Source organism: Procambarus clarkii, chromosome 26, assembly GCF_040958095.1.
Source record: "Procambarus clarkii isolate CNS0578487 chromosome 26, FALCON_Pclarkii_2.0, whole genome shotgun sequence".
Taxonomy (NCBI): Eukaryota; Metazoa; Arthropoda; class Malacostraca; order Decapoda; family Cambaridae; genus Procambarus; species Procambarus clarkii.
In genome coordinates, this window is record NC_091175.1 from 17,815,545 (window position 1) to 17,833,967 (window position 18,423).

The following is an 18,423-nucleotide window of genomic DNA, read 5'->3' on the forward strand; positions in this document are numbered from 1 at the left end:
CCTGTGAGTGGACACACCGCCATAGTGACAGTATTGGGCAGCGCCACTCATCCTGTGAGTGGACACACCGCCATAGTGACAGTATTGGGCAGCGCCACTGATCCTGTGAGTGGACACACCGCCATAGTGACAGTATTGGGCAGCGTCACTGATCCTGTGAGTGGACACACCGCCATAGTGACAGTATTGGGCAGCGCCACTCATCCTGTGAGTGGACACACCGCCATAGTGACAGTATTGGGCAGCGCCACTCATCCTGTGAGTGGACACACCGCCATAGTGACAGTATTGGGCAGCGTCACTCATCCTGTGAGTGGACACACCGCCATAGTGACAGTATTGGGCAGCGTCACTCATCCTGTGAGTGGACACACCGCCATAGTGACAGTATTGGGCAGCGTCACTCATCCTGTGAGTGGACACACCGCCATAGTGACAGTATTGGGCAGCGTCACTCATCTTGTGAGTGGACACACCGCCATAGTGACAGTATTGGGCAGCGTCACTCATCCTGTGAGTGAACACACTGCCATAGTGACAGTATTGGGCAGCGCCACTCATCCTGTGAGTGGACACACCGCCATAGTGACAGTATTGGGCAGCGTCACTCATCCTGTGAGTGGACACACCGCCATAGTGACAGTATTGGGCAGCGTCACTCATCCTGTGAGTGGACACACCGCCGTAGTGACAGTATTGGGTAGCGTCACTCATCCTGTGAGTGGACACACCGCCATAGTGACAGTATTGGGCAGCGTCACTCATCCTGTGAGTGGACACACCGCCATAGTGACAGTATTGGGCAGCGTCACTCATCCTGTGAGTGGACACACCGCCATAGTGACAGTATTGGGCAGCGTCACTCATCCTGTGAGTGAACACACCGCCATAGTGACAGTATTGGGTAGCGTCACTCATCCTGTGAGTGGACACACCGCCATAGTGACAGTATTGGGCAGCGTCACTCATCCTGTGAGTGGACACACCGCCATAGTGACAGTATTGGGCAGCGTCACTCATCTTGTGAGTGGACACACCGCCATAGTGACAGTATTGGGCAGCGTCACTCACCCTGTGAGTGGACACACCGCCATAGTGACAGTATTGGGCAGCGCCACTCATCCTGTGAGTGGACACACCGCCATAGTGACAGTATTGGGCAGCGTCACTCATCCTGTGAGTGAACACACCGCCATAGTGACAGTATTGGGCAGCGCCACTCATCCTGTGAGTGGACACACCGCCATAGTGACAGTATTGGGCAGCGTCACTCACCCTGTGAGTGGACACACCGCCATAGTGACAGTATTGGGCAGCGTCACTCATCCTGTGAGTGAACACACCGCCATAGTGACAGTATTGGGCAGCGCCACTCATCCTGTGAGTGGACACACCGCCATAGTGACAGTATTGGGCAGCGCCACTCATCCTGTGAGTGGACACACCGCCATAGTGACAGTATTGGGCAGCGTCACTCATCCTGTGAGTGGACACACCGCCATAGTGACAGTATTGGGCAGCGTCACTCATCCTGTGAGTGGACACACCGCCATAGTGACAGTATTGGGCAGCGTCACTCATCCTGTGAGTGGACACACCGCCATAGTGACAGTATTGGGCAGCGTCACTCATCCTGTGAGTGGACACACCGCCATAGTGACAGTATTGGGCAGCGTCACTCATCCTGTGAGTGGACACACCGCCATAGTGACAGTATTGGGCAGCGCCACCCATCCTGTGAGTGGACACACCGCCATAGTGACAGTATTGGGCAGCGCCACTCATCCTGTGAGTGAACACACCGCCATAGTGACAGTATTGGGCAGCGTCACTCATCCTGTGAGTGGACACACCGCCATAGTGACAGTATTGGGCAGCGCCACCCATCCTGTGAGTGGACACACCGCCATAGTGACAGTATTGGGCAGCGTCACTCATCCTGTGAGTGAACACACCGCCATAGTGACAGCATTGGGCAGCGTCACTCATCCTGTGAGTGGACACACCGCCATAGTGACAGTATTGGGCAGCGTCACTCATCCCGTGAGTGGACACACCGCCATAGTGACAGTATTGGGCAGCGCCACTCATCCTGTGAGTGAACACACCGCCATAGTGACAGTATTGGGCAGCGGCACTCATCCTGTGAGTGAACACACCGCCATAGTGACAGTATTGGGCAGCGTCACTCATCCTGTGAGTGGACACACCGCCATAGTGACAGTATTGGGCAGCGCCACTCATCCTGTGAGTGGACACACCGCCATAGTGACAGTATTGGGCAGCGCCACTCATCCTGTGAGTGAACACACCGCCATAGTGACAGTATTGGGCAGCGCCACTCATCCTGTGAGTGAACACACCGCCATAGTGACAGCATTGGGCAGCGTCACTCATCCTGTGAGTGGACACACCGCCATAGTGACAGTATTGGGCAGCGTCACTCATCCCGTGAGTGGACACACCGCCATAGTGACAGTATTGGGCAGCGCCACTCATCCCGTGAGTGGACACACCGCCATAGTGACAGTATTGGGCAGCGCCACTCATCCTGAGAGTGAACACACCGCCATAGTGGCAGCATTGGGCAGCGTCACTCATCCTGTGAGTGGACACACCGCCATAGTGACAGTATTGGGCAGCGCCACTCATCCTGTGAGTGAACACACCGCCATAGTGACAGTATTGGGCAGCGCCACTCATCCTGTGAGTGAACACACCGCCATAGTGACAGTATTGGGCAGCGTCACTCATCCTGTGAGTGGACACACCGCCATAGTGACAGTATTGGGCAGCGCCACTCATCCTGTGAGTGAACACACCGCCATAGTGACAGTATTGGGCAGCGTCACTCATCCTGTGAGTGGACACACCGCCATAGTGACAGTATTGGGCAGCGTCACTCATCCTGTGAGTGGACACACCGCCATAGTGACAGTATTGGGCAGCGCCACTCATCCTGTGAGTGAACACACCGCCATAGTGACAGTATTGGGCAGCGCCACTCATCCTGTGAGTGGACACACCGCCATAGTGACAGTATTGGGCAGCGCCACTCATCCTGTGAGTGGACACACCGCCATAGTGACAGTATTGGGCAGCGTCACTCATCCTGTGAGTGGACACACCGCCATAGTGACAGTATTGGGCAGCGTCACTCATCCTGTGAGTGGACACACCGCCATAGTGACAGTATTGGGCAGCGTCACTCATCCTGTGAGTGGACACACCGCCATAGTGACAGTATTGGGCAGCGTCACTCATCCTGTGAGTGAACACACCGCCATAGTGACAGTATTGGGCAGCGTCACTCATCCTGTGAGTGAACACACCGCCATAGTGACAGTATTGGGCAGCGTCACTCATCCTGTGAGTGAACACACCGCCATAGTGACAGTATTGGGCAGCGCCACTCATCCTGTGAGTGACGAATTCAATTAACGAAAGGCCGAAAAAAAGTTAATTCTCTTCCCCATTTAATATCCCATGGCCTCGATCTGCGACTCGGTAAGCGGAGGTTCCCACGGTGGAGTCTTAGCCTACGGCCGGGTGAATCAGCCTTCAATTGCGTGTGACAGTCCGCACTCAAGTGTTCTGACGCACTCAAGTGGTCTGACGCACTTAGGTGCTCTGACACACGCACACAGGTACACTGGCACCCCTGTAACACCAATATTAGAGTATGCAGCACCGGTTTGGAAGCTACACCTGCCAAAAATATTAGATTATAATAGAGGAAGTACAAAGGTACACAATAGACTTGTACCAGAGCTGAGGAGACAAGTACAATAACAGCTGAGAGAGAGAGAGAGAGAGAGAGAGAGAGAGAGAGAGAGAGAGAGAGAGAGAGAGAGAGAGAGAGAGAGAGAGAGAGAGAGAGAGAGAGAGAGAGAGAGAGAGAGAGAGAGAGAGAGAGAGAGAGAGAGAGAGAGAGAGAGAGAGAGAGAGAGAGAGAGAGAGAGAGAGAGAGAGAGAGAGATGATATTTGATGAATATATAATAGCTTAATGCTTGACAATATTCTTCAGAGCACAGTGTGGTATATCCGTGAGAAGATGGATTGGAGCTGTGCGGTGGGATCGAACCCGCGTCTTTAGTATGATAATGATACAATTAAGGCAGAACTCGCTCGTCTAGACACCAGCTTACGAACTGCTGCTTGATTATTGTAAACAAATATATTTTGTGGTAAATTACACCAAATTAGGAGGAGGGCCTGACGGCTGAGTGGACAGCGCTCTGGATTCGTAGTGCTATGGTTCCGGGATCTATCCCCGGCGTTGACGGAAGCAAATGGGCAGAGTGTCTTTCACCCTGATGCCCCCTGTTCACCTAGCAGTAAATAGGTACCTGGGAGTTAGACAGCTGCTACGGGCTGCTTCCTGGGGATGTGTAACAAAAAGGAGGCCTGGTCGAGGACCGGGCCGCGGGGACGCCAAACCCCGAAATCACCTCAAGATAACCTCAAGATAACTCTCAGAATTTACGAGGCCAGAGTTACTACCACAATGGCTGGTCATACCACTGAGCATCTTCAGAGGGGCGGAGTAGTGGAACGCCTGCTTGAAATAATTGAACAATTCTTCAAGTGTCATATCTAGAAACTGTTCATATGAAGACTACTGTATAACATACTGACGCATTTTAAGGGTAAACAAGTGCTTGAACAACTTAAATGGCAATACAGAACCCTGTAGTTACAGATGCATGATGACTGTAGCAAATTGAGGGAGATTTCCCCCATGCATCATGACCAATAAGGGGGATGGAGGTGTCATAGGCATGACCACCGAGCACTGAATGAACATCAGAGGTTCACGGCTGTTCAGTGCTCTCCCAGTAAGTTTTAGAAATACTGCCGGAACAGAGGGGAATTTCTTCAAGAAACAAATTAAATAATTTTCTATATGGAAAAAAATACAACCCAGCCGGGTTGTATAGTAAATATGTGGGCCTGCGGGCCGCTGCAAGTAACAACCTGATGAACCAAGTTATATCACAAGTCGAGCCTAGCTCCAGGTCATGGCTTGGGGAAGGGGAAAGCGCCAAGCCATTACGACTATATAGCACTTGGAAAGGGTCAGGATAAGGATTTGGGATGGGACGGAGGGGAAGGAATGGTGCCCAACCACTTGATGAACGGTCGGGGATTGAACGCCGACCTGCACGAAGAGCTTGCAAGAACCCTTTCCAGGTAAATCCAGGTGTTGCCAGTTGACCTGCTCACCTATCATACACCAAGCCCCATAACAAACTAAATACCAAGATATGTATAAATATATGAACACATTGTATTAAATAGATTGTGATGAACAACTTGAACTGAATAGATTATATGTGATGAAGACGATGTATTGTACGGAATGAGAAGAGCTCAAGCCGCCTCGAGCCGCTGTGTGTATTCACATATCCACAAATATATTCATTTTCAATTTCATCTCGTTAAGCTCCACAAGACTAATATCTCACGTCACACCTCTACCACCTTCCATCCATCTTCTCCCTGACAGCTGCATGTCAGGGTACATTCAGCTGTCAGGGTACTAATCAGCATCTCTGATCGGGCGGGTCAACGGCAGAAGCAACTTTAGTGGGTTATGTATGTATGCAAGATAACAGAGCATCTTTGATATGTCATGCAAGATAACAGAGCATCTTTGATGGGTCATGTAAGCAGGATAACAGAGCATCTTTGATGGGTCATGTCAGCAGGATAACAGAGCATCTTTGATGGGTCATGTCAGCAGGATAACAGAGCATCTTTGATGGGTCATGTCAGCAAGATAACAGAGCATCTTTGATGGGTCATATAAGCAAGATAACAGAGCATCTTTGATGGGTCATATAAGCAAGATAACAGAGCATCTTTGATATATCACGCAAGCAAGATAAGAACACAAGAGACAACATCTTAAATTCATCACATCGGAATCTGTCAGACACGAAATTAAAACACATTAACGGCAGATAACAAAAATCCCCCCCCCCCAAAAAAAAATGAGAAGTACTGTTGTTTGCAAAGTCTTACACTAAATTTTCAAGTACCAACCACCTTAAGAAGATTTCAAGCTTATCTTAGACATTTGCAATTGATCTGCAAATGCACGTTTTGCGTATATGGTTCATTGTTAACAATCTCCCGCGAATAATAATTGTATACAATGACAGTTGTTTATACAGGAAGACTGGGAGCATTGTTTAGGGGGGTTGGGATCCGGCTCTTGGGCCCCACGTGATTACCTCAATACCACAACTCCTTTCAGTGTAGTAACAAGACCTTATATATTAGAAATTTATCCTCACTCAGAACACAAGAACTATAACAGCTACAACAGCCACAACAACAGCCACAACAACAACAACAACAACAACAACAACAGCCCTGAAACAGACACACCCCTAAAACCTGCCCAGCCCCAAGGGGGGTTCGAGACCCGCAGACCGTGAACATTTGTGGTACCCTCCAGTGGACCTTGACCCTTGTCTCCAGCGCACCTGCATTACCTAACCCCCCTCCCTCCCCCCCTGCCCCCCCATACCTACCTACCGATCTTACCCATTCCTCCCCTTACCCAGTCCTCCTTGCCCCTATCCCCACCTCCCTTTACCCAGTCCTCCCTACCCCAATCCTCCTCCTCCTCCATTAGCACCTGCCTCCAATCTTTCAAGCTCAACTTGCCCAGCTGTAGGTCAATTTCTACCCCCCACCCCACGCCTACATCTCCCCCCCCCCCAGTGTTACCTACTCCACTGCGGCCGGTCTAACCAACCTATGCAGTGCCGGGAGCCAGAGGCCGGGAGCCAGAGCCTAACCACAAGTTTCTGAACTCTAACTGAACATAATAGATATGATATTTAATAGATTGTGTCAAGATATTGACACAATGCCAAACAATCGCCATATTACCCCTCTACAATCTGGGTGGTATACCTATAATAGGTTAAGTAATAATTGTAATTAAGAAGCAATAAGATGCTTATCTTAACATACTAAGAAGGTTAGGTAAGGTCGGTGTTTTCTATGAAGCTTTTCAGGGTAAACTAAAATAGTCACAATAAATTAGTATGTCGCATATGCACTTATTTAATAAGTCAATATTGACTGTACAAAAGTGCAGGTTGGTTATACACATGTAGTGTGTGTGTGAGGGAGAGTGGGTGAGTGTGGCACCAGCCTGTATGTAAGAGACTCACCAACAATACAACACTCGGACCAATTACAATATTCCGTTGTAATTGGAATTACAATTACAATATTAAGACCCATTCCTCCACTATACCTCTCACTCTCACCTGCTGACTCCTCTTCTTCCTGAGGAGGAGGTGAAGAGGCGCCTCTTCTTCCTGAGGAGGAGGTGAAGAGGCGCCTCTTCTTCCTGAGGAGGAGGTGAAGAGGCGCCTCTTCTTCCTGAGGAGGAGGTGAAGAGGCGCCTCTTCTTCCTGAGGAGGAGGTGAAGAGGCGCCTCTTCTTACTGAGGAGGAGGTGAAGAGGCGCCTCTTCTCTTCTCTCTACAATACTCTCCCCCCTCCCCCCATCTCTTCCTACCTACCATACCCCTCCCCCAATTTCTCCTCCCCATCCACCCTATCCTGCTACCTTCTCGCCCCTTCCCCCCCCCCTCTTCTCTAGACGTGTCTCCAGCCTGCCCCATCCCCCCCCTCCCCCCAAACACACACACACCTGCATTAGCGGCTACATGGGCGTCTGCCGCCCCCCCCCCTGGGGCGGGGGTGGGGGTCCGTGGGGGGAGGGGAGGTAGGGGGGGGTAGAGGAGTCACCCTTCGCTGGTTCCCAAAGATCAACATCCTAGGGGAAGGCTCGGAGGATTGTATAGGCCCATACAATAATACAGTAGGCCTAGCGACCACCCCGCACCTGTTACAGCCCCGTTACTAACGACAGCCTCCCGGGAGCAGGAAGGCAAGGTAGGGGCCGAAGACCCCAAATAGGGAGACATGCCTTACAAGGCGTCTCAGGCATCTTCCTTGGCGAAGATTGGACGGAGATAAACAAAGATTAGGAGTTGGAAGAAAACGGGTACGAAAGATTGGGGTGACTATGACAGAGAGACGCTGGACAGAGAAGAGGGTACAGGTCCTCAGGGCCTCAGTCACCACATTCCAACAGGGAACATTTTAGCCCTCCGCCCTCAGCAAACTGACTCAAAACTTCAGCATATTTACTCAAAAGCTTAAGAAATTGACTCAAGATCTTAGCAGATGGACTCAGAATCTCAGTAAATGGACTCAAGATCTTAGCAGATGGACTCAGAATCTCAGCACATGGACTCAGAATCTCAGCAGATGGACTCAGAATCTCAGCAGATGGACTCAAAATCTCAGCAGATGGACTCAAAATCTCAGCAGATGGACTCACAATCTCAGCACATGGACTCAGAATCTCAGCAGATGGACTCAGAATCTTAGCACATGGACTCACAATCCCAGCACATGGACTCACAATCTCAGCACATGGACTCACAATGTCAGCAGATGGACTCACAATCTCAGCAGATGGACTCACAATCTCAGCAGATGGACTCAAAATCTCAGCAGATGGACTCACAATCTCAGCTCATGGACTCACAATCTCAGCACATGGACTCACAATCTCAGCACATGGACTCACAATCTCAGCTCATGGACTCACAATCTCAGCACATGGACTCACAATCTCAGCACATGGACTCACAATGTCAGCAGATGGACTCACAATCTCAGCAGATGGACTCACAATCTCAGCAGATGGACTCAAAATCTCAGCACATGGACTCACAATCTCAGCAGATGGACTCACAATCTCAGCACATGGACTCACAATCTCAGCACATGGACTCACAATCTCAGCAGATGGACTCACAATCTCAGCACATGGACTCACAATCTTAGCAGATGGACTCACAATCTCAGCACATGGACTCACAATCCCAGCACATGGACTCACAATCCCAGCACATGGACTCACAATCCCAGCACATGGACTCACAATCTCAGCAGATGGACTCACAATCTCAGCAGATGGACTCAAAATCTCAACAAATGAATCTTGGAAAATGAACTGGACTAAGAACCACTAACCAGGGAACAAGTAACGACTGTCTAGGGAACTAACAACGGCAGACCCGTTACAAATAACGACTAACCAGAGAACCAGCAGTGACAAACGAGGAAGCTACCAACGGAGATGCTTCCGGACGCAGGTTCGAATCCTCGTCACGGCCCTTGTGGATTTGTTCAAGCTACCAACGACTAATCAGGGAACCAGGGAGTGCCTACAAGAACCAGGAAGTGCCTACAAGAACCAGAAAGTGCCTACAAGAACCAGGAAGTCCCTACAAGAACCAGGAAGTGCCTACAAGAACCAGGAAGTGCCTACAAGAACCAGGAAGTGCCTATAAGAACCAGGAAGTGCCTACAAGAACCAGGAAGTGCTTACAAGAACCAGGAAGTGCCTACAAGAACCAGGAAGTGCCTACAAGAACCAGGAAGTGCCTACAAGAACCAGGAAGTGCTTACAAGAACCAGGAAGTGCCTACAAGAACCAGGAAGTGCTTACAAGAACCAGGAAGTGCTTACAAGAACCAGGAAGTGCCTACAAGAACCAAGAAGTTCCTACAAGAACCAGGAAGTGCCTACAAGAACCAGGAAGTGCCTACAAGAACCAGGAAGTGCCTACAAGAACCAGGAAGTGCCTACAAGAACCAGGAAGTGCCTACAAGAACCAGGAAGTGCCTATAAGAACCAGGAAGTGCCTACAAGAACCAGGAAGTGCTTACAAGAACCAGGAAGTGCCTACAAGAACCAGGAAGTGCCTACAAGAACCAGGAAATGCCTACAAGAACCAGGAAGTGCCTACAAGAACCAGGAAGTCCCTACAAGAACCAGGAAGTGCCTACAAGAACCAGGAAGTGCTTACAAGAACCAGGAAGTGCCTACAAGAACCAGGAAGTGCCTACAAGAACCAGGAAGTGCCTACAAGAACCAGGAAGTGCCTACAAGAACCAGGAAGTGCCTATAAGAACCAGGAAGTGTCTACAAGAACCAGGAAGTGCTTACAAGAACCAGGAAGTGCCTACAAGAACCAAGAAGTGCCTACAAGAACCAGGAAGTGCCTACAAGAACCAGGAAGTCCCTACAAGAACCAGGAACCATCCATAACATCTCCTACAATCCCAATTCTGGCCGGACAGAACAACTGGACAAGAACAGAAATCTACAACCGATCTTTTGCAAACTCAATTAAAACTTTCACCTTACAATGTAGGAGCTGATTTGGCACTGTAGATCTGGTCACACAGTGGCACTGTGAATGATGTAGTTGGCACTATTCCAACCACATTATAAGCAACAGTGCACCTGATCCGACACTAAATATGTCGGGTTAAGCACTGTTGGTTAAGATCAGCAACCGGATGGGTGAGATATTAAGCACAACTCAGGTGATCTCTATCACCTGAGATAGAGCAAACTCTATCTCATGTGATAGAGCTAAAGAAAATAGACAGTGAATCTAAAGTATCTGTCTAAAGTAAATTCATACTCAATGAATTTAAGGCAAGTGTATTACCAATCGACCAATAGGAGCTGAACTATCACCAACCGACCAATAGGAGCCAACCAATAAGAGCTGCAGTATTACCAACCAACAAAAGAGCCTCATAGACATAAGAGAAGCAAATAGTGAAGCAAACTCCATATAATCAACTTCAAATGTATTCCACAGAAGCCAAGGGTGTTTGGAAACCTGTCTCACCAATCGATCAAAGAACCAGGGGCCAGATTCACGAAAGCACTTACGCAAACTCTTACGAACCTGTACATCTTTTGTCAATCTTTGGCGGCTTTGTTTACAATTATTAAACAGTTAATGAGCTCCGAAGCACCAGGAGGCTGTTTATAACAATGGCAACAGTTGAATGGAAAGTTTTCATGCTTGTAAACGGATTAATAAATGTAACCAAAGCCGTCAAAGATTGAGGAAAGATGTACACGTTCGTAAGTGCTTGCGTAACTGCTTCGTGAATCTGGCCCCTGAGGGGGAACCACAGAGCTAGAGCTCAACTCGAACTGGCACAATTGGAGGAAGTGCAAACACTGCAATATGAACGACAAACAAAGGATCCAATAATCTCAAGTGAAAGCCAAGGTCGTGAATGATGTTTGAGTTGTCTTCCTCGTCAAGAAGACGATTGTATTCAGTTGGCTTCTTAACTTACAATTTCTCCAAAATATAATTACAAGAAGTGGTCAATGAATTCAAGATCACTATTATCCCACATATTATCCCAAAGGTCAATATTATCCCACGTACAAGTGACCTTTCCACAAAGTCTTCTTTAGGGTCATATCAGGTTCTGTTGTACAAGGTATTGCATAGTTTAACAGATTAAATATAGATTAGATTTTCTCCAGGAAGAAACTGGAGAAAATGCCCAAAAGGTTCTGAGTCTGAATGATGACCGTGTGAGTTAAATCTCCCGCGTTCTTACCTGCGCTTAATTCCTGTTTTACCTAGCTTCATTGTAGCTCAAATGCTCAAGCACTCTTTGATCCTAGCTAAGACCTCCAAGCATTCCAAGACCCCCCTTGTTAAGAGCCACTCAGGCAGATTCTGAGAGCCCAAACGAGAACTCCCGAGCACAGAGAAAGTTAATGGTTACAACCACATGCACGCCAGAAGGATGCTTGGTTAACCACTTCGACATTACTCAGACAACCTCGTACCCTCGGCGACTATAAGAGAGGGTCGACAGGGTCTGCCCGTTAGGCAGTAACTTATACCTTATACCCTGCCCACGTCAACAAGTATACCCCGACTACAGCGAAACGCCGCAAAGTCTTTGCCAACGCGAAATCCGCCGCTACATAGCATCGCGGTGTCCCAGCATTGTCAACCCAGATTTCTCCCGCCAGAGGCTACGAGAGGTCGCTGTGACATCGAACCAGGACCCGGCCGGCCAGATGACCCGCTACGAAACACCACATTCTGAAGAGACTTTCGTGGCTACCCCCGACCCCCCAACCCCCACGGGCCAAATTTGGGCAAGCGACGTTGATGAAGCATTGACCAGTGAGCACAGGTTGGGATAACGACGTTAAATGAACGTTTTTCTGCGTTGATTTAACGTTTCACCAGCATGGTTTTGATCCTACGTTAATTCTACGTTGTTCCTACGTTGATTCTACGTTAATTCAACGTTAATCCTAATTTTTTGCAGGGATATTCCTGCGCGGGCCCCAAGCCTCTGGCTGGCCCACTGCGCGGGCCCTAAGCCTCTGGCTGGCCCACTGCGCGGGCCCCAAGCCTCTGGCTGGCCCACTAAGTGTTGCTTGTTTCTGTTTTACTTGGGCGGAGTATGAGTATTTATGACTCGTATGGTCGCTTCTGGAAGATTACGCCCCCAATCTGTTTAACAACTTCTTCTGCTCTGTTGAATCTTAGTTGACATCTTAATGGGTTTGTAACTCAGCACTTAGATAATGTTTCAGTGGTCTGTTGTCGTTGTAACTGTGCACTGTGTTAGATAATGTTCCAGTGGTCTGTTGTGGCTGTAATTGTGCACTGTGTTAGATAATGATCCAGTGGTCTGTTGTGGCTGTAACTGTGCACTGTGTTAGATAATGTTCCAGTGGTCTGTTGTGGCTGTAATTGTGCACTGTGTTAGATAATGTTCCAGTGGTCTGTTGTGGTTGTAACTGTGCACTGTGTTAGATAATGTTCCAATGGTCTGTTGTGGTTGTAACTGTGCACTGTGTTAGATAATGTTCCAGTGGTCTGTTGTGGTTGTAACTGTGCACTGTGTTAGATAATGTTCCAGTGGCCTGTTGTGGTTGTAACTGTGCACTGTGTTAGATAATGTTCCAGTGGTCTGTTGTGGCTGTAACTGTGCACTGTGTTAGATAATGATCCAGTGGTCTGTTGTGGTTGTAACTGTGCACTGTGTTAGATAATGTTCCAGTGGCCTGTTGTGGTTGTAACTGTGCACTGTGTTAGATAATGTTCCAGTGGTCTGTTGTGGCTGTAACTGTGCACTGTGTTAGATAATGTTCTAGTGGTCTGTTGTGGCTGTAACTGTGCACTGTGTTAGATAATGTTCCAGTGGTCTGTTGTGGCTGTAACTGTGCACTGTGTTAGATAATGTTCCAGTGGCCTGTTGTGGCTGTAACTGTGCACTGTGTTAGATAATGTTCCAGTGGCCTGTTGTGGCTGTAACTGTGCACTGTGTTAGATAATGTTCCAGTGGTCTGTTGTGGCTGTAACTGTGCACTGTGTTAGATAATGTTCCAGTGGCCTGTTGTGGCTGTAACTGTGCACTGTGTTAGATAATGTTCCAGTGGCCTGTTGTGGCTGTAACTGTGCACTGTGTTAGATAATGTTCCAGTGGTCTATCGGGCATTTCTCCACAGTGTTGACATTTCCTCTCATCTTCCGGAACCTGTAAGCTTATTTCCTACCCACGTGGATATCTTAGCCTAATGCTATGTAAGGAAGATAAGTATTGGACATCCAAGAGTAACGCTAAGTCATCAACGTCCAGGATATCCAAGAGTAACACAAAGAGTCATCAACGTCCAGGATATCCAAGAGTAACACTAAGAGTCATCAACGTTCAGGATATCCAAGAGTAACGCTAAGAGTCATCAACTTTAGGATATCCAAGAGAAACGCTAAGAGTCATCAACTTTAGGATATCCAAGAGTAACGCTAAGAGTCATCAACGTCCAGGATATCCAAGAGAAACGCTAAGAGTCATCAACTTTAGGATATCCAAGAGTAACGCTAAGAGTCATCAACGTCCAGGATATCCAGGAGTAACACAAAGAGTCATCAACGTCCAGGATATCCAAGAGTAACACTAAGAGTCATCAACGTTCAGGATATCCAAGAGTAACGCTAAGAGTCATCAATGTTCAGGATATCCAAGAGTAACACTAAGAGTCATCAACTTTAGGATATCCAAGAGTAACACTAAGAGTCATCAACTTTAGGATATCCAAGAGTAACGCTAAGAGTCATCAACTTTAGGATATCCAAGAGTAACGCTAAGAGTCATCAACGTCCAGGATATCCAAGAGTAACACTAAGAGTCATCAACGTCCAGGATATCCAAGAGTAACACTAAGAGTCATCAACGTTCAGGATATCCAAGAGTAACACTAAGAGTCATCAACTTTAGGATATAAAAGAGTAACGCTAAGAGTCATCAACGTCCAGGATATCCAGGAGTAACACAAAGAGTCATCAACGTCCAGGATATCCAAGAGTAACACTAAGAGTCATCAACGTTCAGGATATCCAAGAGTAACGCTAAGAGTCATCAACGTTCAGGATATCCAAGAGTAACACTAAGAGTCATCAACTTTAGGATATCCAAGAGTAACACTAAGAGTCATCAACTTTAGGATATCCAAGAGTAACGCTAAGAGTCATCAACTTTAGGATATCCAAGAGTAACGCTAAGAGTCATCAACGTCCAGGATATCCAAGAGTAACACTAAGAGTCATCAACGTCCAGGATATCCAAGAGTAACACTAAGAGTCATCAACGTTCAGGATATCCAAGAGTAACGCTAAGAGTCATCAACGTTCAGGATATCCAAGAGTAACACTAAGAGTCATCAACTTTAGGATATCCAAGAGTAACACTAAGAGTCATCAACTTTAGGATATCCAAGAGTAACACTAAGCGTCATCAACTTTAGGATATCCAAGAGTAACACTAAGAGTCATCAACTTTAGGATATCCAAGAGTAACGCTAAGAGTCATCAACGTTCAGGATATCCAAGAGTAACACTAAGAATCATCAACTTTAGGATATCCAAGAGTAACGCTAAGAGTCATCAACGTTCAGGATATCCAAGAGTAACACTAAAAGTCATCAACTTTAGGATATCCAAGAGTAACACTAAGAGTCATCAACGTTCAGGATATCCAAGAGTAACACTAAGGGTCATCAACTTTAGCATATCCAAGAGTAACGCGAAGAGTCATCAACTTTAGGATATCCAAGAGTAACACTAAGAGTCATCAACGTTCAGGATATCCAAGAGTAACACTAAGGGTCATCAACTTTAGGATATCCAAGAGTAACGCTAAGAGTCATCAACTTTAGGATATCCAAGAGTAACACTAAGAAGTCATCAACGTTCAGGATATCCAAGAGTAACGCTAAGAGTCATCAACGTTCAGGATATCCAAGAGTAACGCTAAGAGTCATCAACTTTAGGATATCCAAGAGTAATGCTAAGTCATCAACGTTCAGGATATCCAAGAGTAACGCTAAGAGTCATCAACTTTAGGATATCCAAGAGTAACGCTAAGAGTCATCAACGTTCAGGATATCCAAGAGTAACGCTAAGTCATCAACGTTCAGGATATCCAAGAGTAACGCTATGTCATCAACGTCCAGGATATCCAAGAGTAACGCTAAGAGTCATCAACTTTAGGATATCCAAGAGTAACGCTAAGATTCATCAACTTTGGGATATCCCAGAGTAACGCTAAGAGTCATCAAATTTAGGATATCCAAGAGTAACGCTAAGAGTCATCAAATTTAGGATATCCAAGAGTAATACTAAGAGTCATCAACCTTAGGATATCCAAAAGTAACGGTAAGAAGTCATCAACGTCCAGGATATCCAAGAGTAACACTAAGAGTCATCAACGTTCAGGATATCCAAGAGTAACACTAAGAGTCATCAACTTTAGAATATCCAAGAGTTACGTTAAGTTATCAACGTTCAGGATATCCAAGAGTTACGTTAAGTTATCAACGTTCAGGATATCCAAGAGTTACGTTAAGTTATCAACGTTTAGGATATCCAAGAGTAGCACTAAGAGTCATCAAGGTTCAGAATATCCAAGAGTAACACTAAGAGTCATCAACTTTAGGATATCCAAGAGTAACACTAAGAGTCATCAACGTTCAGGATATCCAAGAGTAACACTAAGAGTCATCAACTTTAGGATATCCAAGAGTAACGCTAAGAAGTCATCAACTTTAGGATATCCAAGAGTAGCACTAAGTGTCATCAAGGTTCAGAATATCCAAGAGTAACACTAAGAGTCATCAACGTCCAGGATATCCAAGAGTAACGCTAAGAAGTCATCAACGTTCAGGATATCCAAGAGTAACGCTAAGAGTCATCAACGTCCAGGATATCCAAGAGTAACACTAAGAAGTCATCAACGTTCAGGATATCCAAGAGTAATGCTAAGAAGTCATCAACTTTAGGATATCCAAGAGTAACACTAAGAGTCATCAACTTTAGGATATCCAAGAGTAACACTAAGAGTCATCAACGTTCAGGATATCCAAGAGTAACGCTAAGAAGTCATCAACTTTAGAATATCCAAGAGTTGCGTTAAGTTATCAACGTCCAGGATATCCCAGAGTAACGCTAAGAGTCATCAACGTTGTAATGACATCATCAACGCCACACGCGGATACTGTGCCCAAAAGATATCTAGTTAGGGTGACAAAATAAAAGATACTTTCAAAAAATAATTTCCCCTGATAATTAATTATCTTTGTAAAAAAAAAATCAAAGAATAAGTTACAATATTATTGCAAAATGACAAACACTCACCCTACGACGTTTCGAACCAATATATTCAAGTTACAGTTCCGCGCCTGTGCCAGGTAAGTCCACTACGGGATCACCATAGCCCGTGCTACTTGCAACTTTTGGTTCCCAGCTGAATTTTAAACAACAACAGTTTCGAACCGCCTTAAACTCTAACCAATCAGGGTCCAAGACGGACCGAAACGTCGTCGCTATACTTATCACACGTCTGGGTTCCTTACAAGGATTAGTTTGTCTCAAACTAATCCTTGTAAGGATTAGTTTGGACTGGATCATTCAGACACTAAGTAAACACAAAGGGAGAAGCTAAACACAGAAGACAATTCACACAGAAATCACAGTAGCGTGATACATCATATTGCACAAATCCACAAGGGCCGTGATGAGGATTCGAACCTACGTCCAGGATGATCCCGTACGTAGGTTCGAACCTTCATCACGGCCCTTGTGGATTTGTACATAAGACAATTCTCAGTAGAGAGACTTGAAAAAAAATTAAATATAAGAAAGGTGGAGGAGTTGGAGAAATGACAATGTGGGGTTCGAAGCCCTCCACCTCGACGCGACATCAATGTCGAGCCCGAGGCCACGCGAACTAATCATGCTGTCGCCAGTGATTAGCGCTTCTTGCTAATCACGAGAACTAGCACGATTAGCGCTTCTTGCTAATCACGAGAACTAGCGCGATTAGCGCTTCTTGCTAATCACGAGAACTAGCGCGATTAGCGCTTCTTGCTAATCACGAGAACTAGCGCGATTAGCGCTTCTTGCTAATCACGAGAACTAGCGCGATTAGCGCTTCTTGCTAATCACGAGAACTAGCGCGATTAGCGCTTCTTGCTAATCACGAGAACTAGCGCGATTAGCGCTTCTTGCTTATCACGAGAACTAGCGCGATTAGCGCCTCTTGCTAATCGCGTTACTACAAGAATGTTTAAGCACCTTCAATAACACATCTGTAAACACCATTAGCCATTAATGTCAAACTCGCAATGTTAAATACATCAATATTTATATTTATAAAATAGAATATGTTATCATTGATAACAGTCGTATGGATATCATATAGCGATACCGTTCTTGTCTTGATATAGCGATAATGTTCCTAGGATGATATAGAAACGTTGCCTCTGTTTCCACTATACTTAAATGGACAAGATAACTTAACAATTACTTAACAGGCCCTCTGTTGTAAGTGACAGTGTCAGTGTTTCCTACTGCAGGTGATATTGACGAGACCCCCCCCCCCTTACCCCTGACACTGCCCCTTGCTGATGGTGATTGTAATGATTGTGTCCAGTCACAGCATAATGATAAGGGGTGATTGTGAGGACTCGAATGTCGAGTACAATATGATGCAGTCTCAATTACCTTGAGGACTTTTGTTTACTTTGATAATGGCTAGAAACACTTCATTTTCTAGTGGTGAGGGGACGTCCCATCTATCGATAGATGGACGATAGATGAAGCGTCCCATCTATCTTCTGACGGCGGTAGGACACTGCTGACTATTCTGATGGTGATGGAACAACGTCTTCTGTTAGAGGTGAGGCGCTGGCGTCCCATCTGAGGCTAGTCCAGTGTGTGTGTGTGTGTGTGTGTGTGTGTGTGTGTGTGTGTGTGTGTGTGTGTGTGTGTGTGTGTGTGTGTGTGTGTGTGTGTGTGTGTGCGTGCGTGCGTGCGTGTGGACAGCCTGGAGCCACAGCTGGTGTCATGGCCGCCTCCCACCCCCGGGGCGGGAGAACAGAGGAGGCAGGCAGCGGCCATGAGCACCTCAGTCGGCGACGGGAGCTCGAGGGAAACGCACGAAGCAGCTCCGCGCAAACTCCTCCTCT

The 18,423-nt window shown here is 46.7% G+C and overlaps 3 protein-coding genes across 3 annotated transcripts in view; 2 read left to right on the forward strand and 1 right to left on the reverse strand.

Moving 5' to 3' along the window:
* The window catches only part of LOC123756831 (DNA oxidative demethylase ALKBH2), a 166,473-nt gene that overhangs the window by 116,105 nt on the left and 31,945 nt on the right, over nt 1–18,423 (reverse strand). The gene's annotated exons all lie outside the window — the stretch shown is intronic.
* On the forward strand, nt 8,431–8,889 carry LOC138368811 (aspartate and serine-rich protein-like). The gene has a single exon (XM_069331509.1). It carries the CDS (start codon nt 8,431–8,433, stop codon nt 8,887–8,889), a length of 459 nt encoding a protein of 152 aa, XP_069187610.1.
* LOC138368812 (adhesive plaque matrix protein-like) overlaps nt 9,185–18,423 on the forward strand; it is a 24,623-nt gene continuing 15,384 nt past the window's right edge. Inside the window, exons 1-2 of the mRNA XM_069331511.1 lie at nt 9,185–9,200; nt 9,406–10,260. Of these exons, the coding sequence (XP_069187612.1) occupies nt 9,185–9,200; nt 9,406–10,260 (871 nt within the window). The remainder of the gene's footprint in view (nt 9,201–9,405; nt 10,261–18,423) is intronic.

Bases quoted from the DNA above. Each gene is read 5' to 3' on its own strand.
- LOC138368811 (XM_069331509.1), top strand. From the start codon at position 8,431: ATGGACTCACAATCCCAGCACATGGACTCACAATCTCAGCACATGGAC.